Source organism: Alosa pseudoharengus, unplaced genomic scaffold (assembly GCF_046254945.1).
Source record: "Alosa pseudoharengus isolate Yale_2024_CS ecotype anadromous, Long Island Sound unplaced genomic scaffold, YU_APseudo_1.1 YU_APseudo_1.1_scf_2, whole genome shotgun sequence".
Taxonomy (NCBI): domain Eukaryota; kingdom Metazoa; phylum Chordata; class Actinopteri; order Clupeiformes; family Clupeidae; genus Alosa; species Alosa pseudoharengus.
This window is the reverse complement of record NW_027468663.1, coordinates 17,637,997-17,648,954: the sequence shown is the minus strand read 5'-3', so window position 1 is coordinate 17,648,954 and position 10,958 is coordinate 17,637,997. Positions and strand designations below refer to the sequence as shown.

General features: G+C 43.3%; 1 protein-coding gene across 1 annotated transcript; it reads right to left on the bottom strand.

Moving 5' to 3' along the window:
- Positions 1 to 4,321: 4,321 nt before the first annotated feature.
- On the bottom strand, positions 4,322 to 8,059 carry tnip2 (TNFAIP3 interacting protein 2). The gene is made up of 6 exons (XM_076293992.1): positions 7,453 to 8,059; positions 6,907 to 7,197; positions 6,635 to 6,724; positions 6,189 to 6,491; positions 5,790 to 5,906; positions 4,322 to 5,579 (listed from the first exon to the last, which is right to left on the bottom strand). Exons 1-6 carry the CDS (start codon positions 7,774 to 7,776, stop codon positions 5,316 to 5,318), a joined length of 1,389 nt encoding a protein of 462 aa, XP_076150107.1. The 5' UTR covers positions 7,777 to 8,059; the 3' UTR covers positions 4,322 to 5,315.
- Positions 8,060 to 10,958: the final 2,899 nt, after the last annotated feature.

The window sequence follows — 10,958 nt, the reverse complement described above, 5'->3', positions numbered from 1 at the left end:
CTAGCAGTATTACTTTCTCCTCTGATCTACTTGTGAGCTTCGGTGAGTCATGTTCCTTTCCCAGTACATTTCCCTGAGAGAGCATGAAGAGCACAGATGACCCAAAGGCTACATGCACGGCAGCTGCCCAGGGCTTACTCCAGAGTGCCGTCACTCTTAACAGTGTGTCCTCCCAGAGATGACCAGTACTGACCTACTGTCCAGAATTGCACAGGTGATGAAATCTTTTGTGTGTGTGTGTGTGTGTGTGTACGTTTCTTTTTGCACCACTGCTGTCCCGGCCCAACAGCTTTACGGGCAGTGCCATGAGTCATGAGGGTTTGTCTGAGACGCAGAAAGGGTGGGGGACTCCAGAGATAACTGGGGGATGGATCACATGACCATCTGGTTCTCACGCTCTCTCAGGCCGTCCCCTTCCAGGCTCCTAACATGGACGGAAGGCATAGAGTCTGATACTGACAAGGGCACGGAGCCTGCAAAGGCGGCCATTGATAAGACACTGTATGGAGACTAATAATCCAGCCATTAGCTCACCTCCAGCTGGTTTGTGGCTGAGTTCCTGAATGAGTGGTGTCAGATTACAACTGATCACATCAAAACTGGAACAGAGACTGAGGCTGTTACCTCAGCCTCCCTTACTGACAAGGTTGTGGAAATTTCTCTCGGTGGGGAAATAGGCTTTACCTGTCCCTCTGTTCAAACACTTTAAACTGCGCTGAAGATTTGAAACGGGTGTTTTAGGGGAGAAGCATTCTTTACTTGGCACAGAACACCATTTCAGACACCCACAGAGAGGGAACTTTTCAGGGCTGTTTGTCTTATCTTCAAACTTCCTTTCTCTCTCTCTCGTCCTCTCTCTCCCTCTCTCATGTCCTCTCTTTGTCTATCTCTCACACTCACTCTCACTGCACATCCTGCCAAAAAGCGCTTCACTCTGTGGTAAAAAAAAAAACACCCACCACCACCTCTGTCACAACCGGCGATGATGGTCTGATCTCACAAAAAAGTCTCTAGATGGGGATTTTTCTGCACTGGCAAACATACTCTTTACAGGTACAGTACTAACACTCCTGAGTGATTTCCCTGTTGAGCCCCATTGTCTGGGCTCGTGACTGGATTATGTGTGTGTGTGTGTGTGCGCCTATTCAAATCACCAGGCAGGATAATAACCAGAGGTGCTGTGTACCTCTTTATATGAGTGTAAGACACAGCAGTGAGTCACACAGAAACAAGGTCACCATGGCAGCACTTCCTTGAGTGCGCATTTAGAGTGAAATCTCAAGGATTACTGGCAGCCCCGTACTCTCCTTATATGCACATAGTGATACTAACCTGCTCAAGCCTTGGCATGAGGAAGTGGATGCATTGTCCATTATGTCTAGAGGATGTTCTGCGCTCTACTCACTTCCTCATTGAAGTCAAAAGTGGTTCTCTGCTTCTGTTTTCAAATGTCCCTGATATGGAAATGACCTGCTGGCGGTGGTCAGATTTTAATGTTCATGAACAATTGTGAACATCGCAGATGATTGAAAGCAAGAGGCAACATATCAGTTGTAGCTTGTTGTCATGTAGTTTTTTTGTTTTTTTAATGAATATTTTTGGGCTTTTTATGCCTTTAATCAGACAGGACAGTGGAGAATGACAGGAAGTGAGTGGGAGAGAGAGTGGGGGTGGGATCCGGAAAGGACCACGGGGCGGGAATCGAACCCGGGTCACCGGTGTACGGTGCAGGTGCCCCAGCCAGTCGCGCCACAGCTGGGGGCCTTCATGTAGTTTTTAATCAAGCTGGATGGTTAGCTGTTAAGCTTTTTCCCCCCCTTTTCTTATTTCAATTTGACCAACTAGTTATTGATCTCTTATCTCTGTAACAAACTGGGGGGGTCTACATTTGGAGTCATGTGGTATGCTGGGACATTCTATCAAAGACATACCTGTCTCATCGGGGATGTAGTGAAGTGTAGTGTAGTGAAATTTCAGAAATAGAGTTTTTCACCAATTGCAACTTTTAACATTCAAAAACCACACTGTATTATCCACATTCACAATATGTACACTTATCAACACTCTAGGAACCATTTAATACCACTGGTATTGTTAGAAACACTGGACAATAACCTCGACCATCATCAAACATGTTCTCAATGCCTTTGATCACAGAGATCACAGAATTAATAGTTTACCCACCTCTTATTTTACCACTACATGTACATCCCAGTGACTGCTTAGGTGATATGTGTGGCCTTTGCCGTGCTTAGACCTCTAATGTCTGTTTCCTCCCCACAGTGGAGTCTGGACAATAACAGGGACAGGCACATACAGTATGAGCTTATTAGAGGGACTCAGAGATGTGAGAAGGGATCCCAGGGCTTGTAATCAGATGGGGGCAGGTGTGTGTATGTGTGTGTGTGTGGGAGGGGGGTGTAGGGAAGGGCAATGGCTCACTGTGCACAGCCTGAAGCTACACAGAGAAACACATGAGCGGGGAAAACCCTCTGCCCGCTCACTCGGGAAGTGGTGATGGCGTGCTGCGAGCTCGAACCTCGTACCCCAAAGCTCTGCTGGTTATCTCTACAGTACCTTTTATCGTAAAAACATATTGGTGTGGGGGGGGGGGGGGGGGGGGGGGGGGGGGGCGTGAGGTGTGTGTGTGTGTGTGTGTGTGTGTTCACTCCCAACAAGAGTAATATAACAAATACTGCTCTGCTTTTGTTTCAGCGCTATGCAATAGTAACAACGTACTGTTGGGAATCCCCTCCTTTTATGGGAATTTCCCATTATTTTCAGATACAGAGGAGATTAAAGGCTGTATCTATCCCTCCTGTGCCTGTCTGGCCTGCTGTCAGGTCCGGCCTCTCCTGAGGAGAAGAGGAGAGCAAGAGCGAAAGCCACTCAGGGGTCAATGGCGGAGACCCGCGATGCCGTGTGATTTTCTTTTTTTTTCTTTTTTTTTTTACGCGGGCACTATTCTGAGGCTATGTAGGAGTGGCTGCCTCTCCCTCTGGAGGTCTAAATGCAGTGGGCACAGTCGAGTCAAGGGTGACCTAATTATTTCCACTCCTGAGATGAGTGGGTTGAGTGTGTATGTTTGGTTACAGATCATGTGGTCCCAGCAGAGGAGGTGGGAGTGTGCGAGGGGGGCAGGGGATTCCCTGTCTGGCCCACCTAGCCATTCTTATAGCAGCACCATGGAAATATCTGACTGTAAGAAGGGACAGACCTAAATGCAACTCGCTAAAACTAGTTTTGAACAACCAAGCAGTTACATTTCTGAGAGGGACACATAAAAGACTGCCTGTTTCAAAAGAAATAGGCCATTAAGGAAGAAAACAACAGTTCTCCAGTGAAGAGTGCAACTAGAGAGCTAACAGAGCCTCAAGCACAATCTGAGGTTCGGAGCATGAGAAGAAATGCGTAATGAAGACTTCTACCTACGTCACTTCAAGGATGAGATTAGTGTTACCGGTATATGCTCACTCAGTTACTCCTAGCACTGTTTTCTTCTTGACCTCCTCGGAAGTCTTTGCCCAGAAGATTCAATCTAGCGGTAGAGTCTAGATGGCGTGCAGTGGGCTGTTTGTGTTGCTCTGACATGCTAACACCACTGATGGGACTGTAAGAACAGACTATTTTGAATGTCCCTGCTATTTTCAAATGGCACATGTAATAATAGTGTTGCCAATCTTGTTCCATGTATTGTTTGTCTCTGATATTTCAGTTGATGTGCCAAACACTTGAGTGGCCCCTGAGACTTCTATGCAAGCACATACCAGCTTAAGTAAAACTCTCTGGAAGACACACACGCACAGACACACGCATGCACACACTGACACACACACACACATAGGCCTTGTTTGGTACTGTACTGCCTGCCTGCCTGCCTGCCTGCCCACTTAAAATAGACCGTCATTCCCCAGTCCAAGACCTCTCTCTCTCTCTCTCCTCTCTCTCTCTCTCTCTCTCTCTCTCACACACACACATACACAGAGAGAGAGAGAGAGAGACTCAAACACACACACACTTTCTGTCATTTATTCCCAGAAAGACAGCTGGGAATCTGCCTCAGTCATAGCCTGTCCATTCAGCATGGCATGGGAAGGGGCTTTCCACAGCACACAAGCATGCTCTCAATACACACACACATTGTGGAACTTAAATACTATATCTAGAACTATCTTAACGCCTTCACAATGCCCCATGATCTGGCCGTCATCATTACATAAGGATTTCCGAACATGTGTGTTATCCACGCCCTTCTGGAGTGACCCATACTCAAATCATGACCCATATTCAAACCACCAAGACACATAAAAACACATGTGACTAGATGTGTGAAATAAATGATTTATTTAAAAAAAATAAACCTCTGAATGATAACCCACCCCCTTAATCTTAGGTACAAATTTGTCAGTTAAGATGTGATTTGACATAGTGTACCATGACATCTGAAACTGAGTCAATTTAGTTTGGAACAATCTCTGAGACTTGATTCTCAAAATCACACGCATTTCCTGTTCTTACTCTATGATGGTCTTTCATGGTTTAAAGTGGATCAGATGGCAAGGAAGTCATTTTAGTAGATGCCTGTTGTGATAAATTGTAATCAGTCATACCTCAGTAAAAGTGAACTACAAAAATATATATTTATATTTAAAAGCATACTGATACATTTCACTAAATGTATCACTGTGATACATATTTCAATAATTTAATGATTAAATTTAGCATTACTCTTTAAAACAGGAAATGAGTCATTTTCAATGTATTTTTTACAAACCAAAATATTATACATAGATATTACAGAATGATATGAATAGCACCATAATAACACACAATAAAATATATAGTATTAATTATATAATGAAATCTACCAAAAGCTTATGCATTTCCCTACACACATAAAATATTCATTTGTGCTTTCAACCATTTTGGCAATAGTAAATGAGAAAAAAAGTGCAAAGGTTTTCCATCTATTGGATACACAAAGTATTCAACTGAGGTATATTCTGTTGTACCTAATGTCTAGCAAATCACATTTGTCTGACATGCAGCATTCTGTGGAAATAAACTTGTCAAAAAAATACTTGACTAGACATACCACAACACACAGCCAGTTAAAATCCAGTTCCCATTAAAATCAAAGGAAATTAACTTTTAGATTTGACTTTGTATTTGCGAGGTGCATATTCTGATGTGACTGTGATTCAAAGGAAACTGTCAGTTTGGCCCTTGCTCTGACGCAGGCTCATGTAGTGCTTTGCTGTTGGTGCCAACACCGAGAGTGGCAGAGTTTGCGTCTGAGGGGAACGAGTTCTCACTCACAATCTGGCGCATTCGTCCAGGTGCTTCATGTACTCTGTCGTGCGTGCGCCGTCGTACGTGCTGAAACAGTACGGACACTGCAGGTCGCCCGCGGCTCTGCACTCAGTCCTCGTGGAGCTTGGCGTCGAGTGCGCCGCCGAGCGCTTGGACCCCGGCTGGTCTGGGCTGTTTCCTAGCAGTGGTTCTGTCATGGCGTCCATGTGTGGGGATTTCTTCCGGCTGGCATGGATTCTGCAGGTTTTGGGTACCTCTCTTGGGGTCTGTGGTGCATAAGCAGATATCAAAGTCAAATATTTCTTCAATCTCTGATCTCCATAAAGACATAATATACTATTCTGCTTTGTTTTGTTATGTTATGCTATTGATGAAAGATAACAAGTGAACAAATGAGCCTTGGTGTATCTACAGTAGGTGTCAAAGGCAAAGATGGCAAGGCAAGTGTCAAAGATGGCAGCAGTGTGTCCCCTTACCTGACTGCGGATTTGCAGCTGGAGACGGCCCACCTCCTCCTGAAGGTCTAGAATCTTCCCCTGGGCTCTTTCTCGATCTGCCCTCTCAGACTTAAAGTCCTCGATGTATGCAAGGACCTGTTGTGATCAGAACATCCAGGTATTCAATTAAAGGAGATTCACTTAACCTCACGCTAAGTCACATTATCATTGAGTTCATTTTTCAAAATCCAATTTTCCATTGACTTGCTTACAGAGCTACACATACAGTATAGGATAAAGGAAACATTCATTTTCTATTGTGTTTGACTTATTTCAAATAACTAATTTAAGTGGCTATGAGAGTTGCAGGGTAAAAAATGATGATGACAACGATGATGATGATGATGATGATGATGTTGAAAATGGTGAGGTGCTGACCTGTTGTTCCAACATCTGGATGCGTTCCTGATCCCGTTTGGCTATATCGTCCCTCTCTCCCACTAGCCTCTCACAGTCGCTCATCTTCTCCTCCAAGAGGTTGTTGAGCCGGGCGATTTCCTGCTGTAGCAGACTGGACCCCCCAGGCACCAGACCCAGACCTGGTCCCATGAGCACCGGACCGACTGCAGCAGGGCTCCCAGTGACCAGCACGCTGGACTCCTTCAGCCGCTGGCACAGGCCCCTCACGTACTCCTCCCGGCTCGAGTCGTACTTCTGCCACTTTGCATTGAGGCTCTCTACCTGAGGTGAGGACACGACAGGCCAGAATGGGTCACTTCCTTCTCATAACAACCTTCTCATGACAACCTCATATCATGGTATCATGTTTGAACTCAATGCAAACTGATTAGCATGTGCAGTAGTAGAGTAACATTCCAGCTTACATATGCCACTCTCTTTTTCAGCCGCTGATTCTCCTCCTGTAGTTTGTCCACTAACTCATTAAGACCGGCACCCTCTGTGGAGTCCACTTTCTGGGAAAAACAAAATGAAAATGGATGATTTTTGAACGCTGAACTCATGAATGTGTATTAGAGAAATCCTTTAGACACTTTTATTTTATTTATTTATTTGTTTATGTGTTTTTTTTTAAGGTGGGGGGGCCAGCCAAATTAAATAACATAACACTCCAATTTGAGTCGTTAATGATACACACCTCTGAGACGTCTGGCTCCTCAGCCAGGCCCCCTCTCTTCTTCTCCTTCTCCAGACGGCCCAGGAGCTCCTGACAGACCCTCACCGTGGCCCCCAGCTGGCCCCTCAATTGGTCAGCCTCCTCGGCCAGGGAGTTGCAGAGGACGGCACGGGTGGCCTGGATGCGGTCTCTCTCGGCCAGGGTTGTGCGAAGACGCCGGATCTCCCGCTCCTGATCCTGGTCTGTCCGCTGAGCCAGTCTGTCCAGCTCCTCCTCCTTCTCTCTCACCTGCCTCTGAAGTCGTTCGACCTCCTGAGGGGCAACAGGTACCACACAGGTGTCAGACCAACCGACCAATGCCTGATGCCTGATTTAAAAATCTGGTGGTCCTACACTTGATTAAGACTTACACTTGATTAAGAGCAGCAGAAATTATACCAATTTGGAGAATACATAATTTCCTTGTTTTACAGTGGTTATACATTGAGGATACATGGGCAAAAAGTATTTGTTGCTAAATAGATGGATGTGATTTGGCAGGTGTAGAGTGTAATAGGAAATACTCACTTGTTTGCTTGCTTCCAACAGTTGGCTTCCATCTGCCTCAGACTCTTTCAATCTTTGTTTTAGTTTGCTAATTTCTTTGCATAAGCTCTCCAAAAGAGACTTAGAAGGTCCAATCACCACGGGTTCCTCTCCTTCGACATTGATCAAAGTCCTCTCGTATTTCCCAAGTCTTGCTTTTAAATCAGCTATTACAGAGTCCCGAGAATATAGCTGTTGGCTTAAATTAGCAATCTCTCTTTGCGTTTCGTGGTAAAACGTTGTTAGGATAGAACAACTCCTTATCTTGGATTTCAGCGCATCGTTATCCACTTGGATGTTAGTCATGGTACACCCTTCTCAGAATTCAGACGTACCCTAAATAATTACTTTATAGAGGAGTTGCTAGAGCAAGCAAAACATCTGCACTATACCATAAATATAAGATAGTATTTTGCTCGTGCCGAGTTGATGTTCGTGGGTTCAGCCGCATGTCTTCTTGTCTAAGGAGAAGAACTTCGTCGCCTTCAATTTCGAAATAATAATTCCGCACTAGGGGATTTCCTTGGGACTTCCCCAGCTGAACTGGTGGACTTTTCTTGTACTTCACATTTTAACATTGTAGGATACTTTAATGACAACTCCTTTCCATCTTGTGCACAATCATCAATTCCGTTAATTGTCTAGTCACAAAGAAGAACACCAATGGTTTTTCCCGAGTATGAAACACTTAATTTGTCTTTTAGCTGTGTAGCTTGACAGCGCTGATGCAGTTGCACATGCGTGCGCCTCTTCCTGTAACTAGATTAAGAACACATAACCCTGAGGTTAGAGTGCGAAAAGGCCTCTTGATAACCACAGTTCGTTTTACATTAGCAAAACTATGTCATCGAATAGTTTCACAGTTATGATATTCAATAGACATGCTGCTGCTAAGCATTATTTTGCGTAGCCTGTGTGCAAAGTGACGCAGTGGAAACTTCACCAAACCACAGACCCAATGTATGCAAAACTCGTGTCTTCTGATACAGTGCTAATTCTACATATATTATCACAGCCGGTATTCTTAAAAACAATTCTTTCTGACGGATCAACGTCCATATGATTTTAAAGTTCTATATAGAAAATTGTGATGAATTAATTAATTTTTCAAGAATGCTTGATGATTTACACTAAAAATTCTTATCAGTCAGCTGTATTGTGTAAGTTTTACAACAATGTGTGTGTCGTGTGTGTGTGTGTGTGTGTGAGAGAGAGAGAGAGAGAGAGAGAGAGAGAGCACATGCTTGTCCGTGGGTGTGGCTCTGCAGTGTGTTGGTGGTGCTGGGATGTGTGGGTGCACTGTAAACTGTAAATGTGCAAAACAGTGATTGTACATGTGTGAATTCTTGTGTGTGCGTGTGCGGCTGTGCATTTACTTAAATATTCTTAGTCTAGATTACCATAAACGTGTAACATCCATTTGATATTTCATTAATATAGCATGCCATTTGAAATGCCTCTTGCCTAAATATCTCATTTGAGAAATGGGTAGTAAAACTTACCTACTGGCTTCAAGGAGAACAATAGTTCCCCCTAGTGGCCATTCACTGATCCATGGAGCTAGCTTTTTCAAAGTGAGGAATATTAATATTACCAAATATTCTCTCTATTACTTTATCATTCTTTTCATTCCCAAACTTAATATCTTCTTGATCCCACTCATCATGTATTAGCCCCCTCTGATCATCATAACTGTTACCAGGAGCATTATCATCATCATTGTCATCATCATTGGCTATGGCATTATCTAGCCTATTGTCTTTCTCGTGTTCACTGTCATAATAATATTCATCATCATCATCATCATCATAATAATCATCATTATCATCATCATCATCATCATCATTACCACTATCATCACCATCATCATCACCATCATCTTCATCATAATACAAATCCTCCTTATCATCATCATCATCATCTTTATCTTCTTTTTGATCCCACTGGACCTGTGTGAGTTTCTGGTCTTCATCATCATCAACATCAGCAACAGCAGCAGCAGCAGCATTATCATCAGCATCAATGTCTTCTTAATGTCTTCATATTTGTTGTTGTTGCTCTCTTCCTTTGAAAATGTATTCTTTTTTACGAAATTCTCCTGTCCAGCATAGAGAACATTATTAGCACCACCAAAGCATTCGCTCCTTCACTGTTTGGTATGTTCAGCTGTGTTTGATTTTCATCACCTTTATTCATACTGTTTTCACAGAGAGGAGTAATGTGTTTGTGCATATGTGCATATAAAGCAGTATACTCATTATCATCACAATAGCAAATAAAGTCTTTTCACCTGTGTGTGTGTGTTTGTGTGTGTGTGTGTGTGAGAGAGAGAGAGAGAGAGAGAGAGAGAGTGTGTGTATGCATCTGTTGTCTTAACAATCTTGCTTGTATTATTCAACTCTTTCTATTTTCTTAATGCCTAAATTATGCAGACAACTACCCTGCATCACAGTGTGTCTAGACTGTAGATCACTGCATCTCCCCGCCAGTGATCTCAGGCTTGTTTCTGAAGACAGGCATTCCAGTCTTGCTGTAATTAGTCACATTGGTGTGTCTGAGCCGCGTTGTGCCCAACCTCAGAAGAATCTTCATCTTCCTGCCAAAACAGCAGAGCTAATACACAGAGAAAATTCCCAATGAGTGTAATAGCTGTTTGCAGTTGAGGCCCGTCTCTTTGGGAAACTCCAGGTTGAACTCTCAAACTCTCTACTGCCCCCCAGTGGTGCAATTACCTTAAACTTTAATGCTATCTAAAAAAGCATCTTTGGATGATTAATTGGAAAGGTACTTTTTACAACTGTGTTCTGTGTTCTCCTTACAGTAGTTTCAAAACCTCTGTCATTGCCATTCATTTAAATGTGTTCTTTGGTGCTTATCTAGGCAAAGCAGTGTGATATTGAGCAAGCCTTGATATATAAACTCTGCAGTGCATGAAAAGATTTATTTTGCATTCAATCATAATCGATTTTGAGATTTTGAGGCTTACTCAATTACATTTGTTGGACAACTCATCACATAATTCCGGTTCAGCTGAGTGAAGGCTGGTCATGGATAGTGGACCCTGTAACTAGCATGGTCTTTGTGAGGAGAAGTCTGCATATGTGCTGAGAGACTCTCACCACTGACTGAAGGTGTTTATTTTCTCTGGGCCATGTTTAAAGGGGATTGTTGACGGCAGGTCTGTTAATTTTATTTTGAGAGCTGAGCTCAGAGCACCTCATTTTTGGATTGTGATAATCTCACACCGGGCATATGCAATTAAGAAAAGCAGCTTCAAATGGCCCTTGAAATGTGATAAATTGTCTACTTAGTGTTCCATTTACTGTATGCCAAACATAAGTCATGTGATTATTTTATTTGGATTCAAATCAAAGAGTTCCTGTCTGAGTAAATTATTAAAGCAAAAGGGCTGGTGTTCATAAGATGGAGAGGTATGCCTGAAAGGACTGTGTTGAATGGCTCCTGATTGTTATAATAGCCAAGGTTAG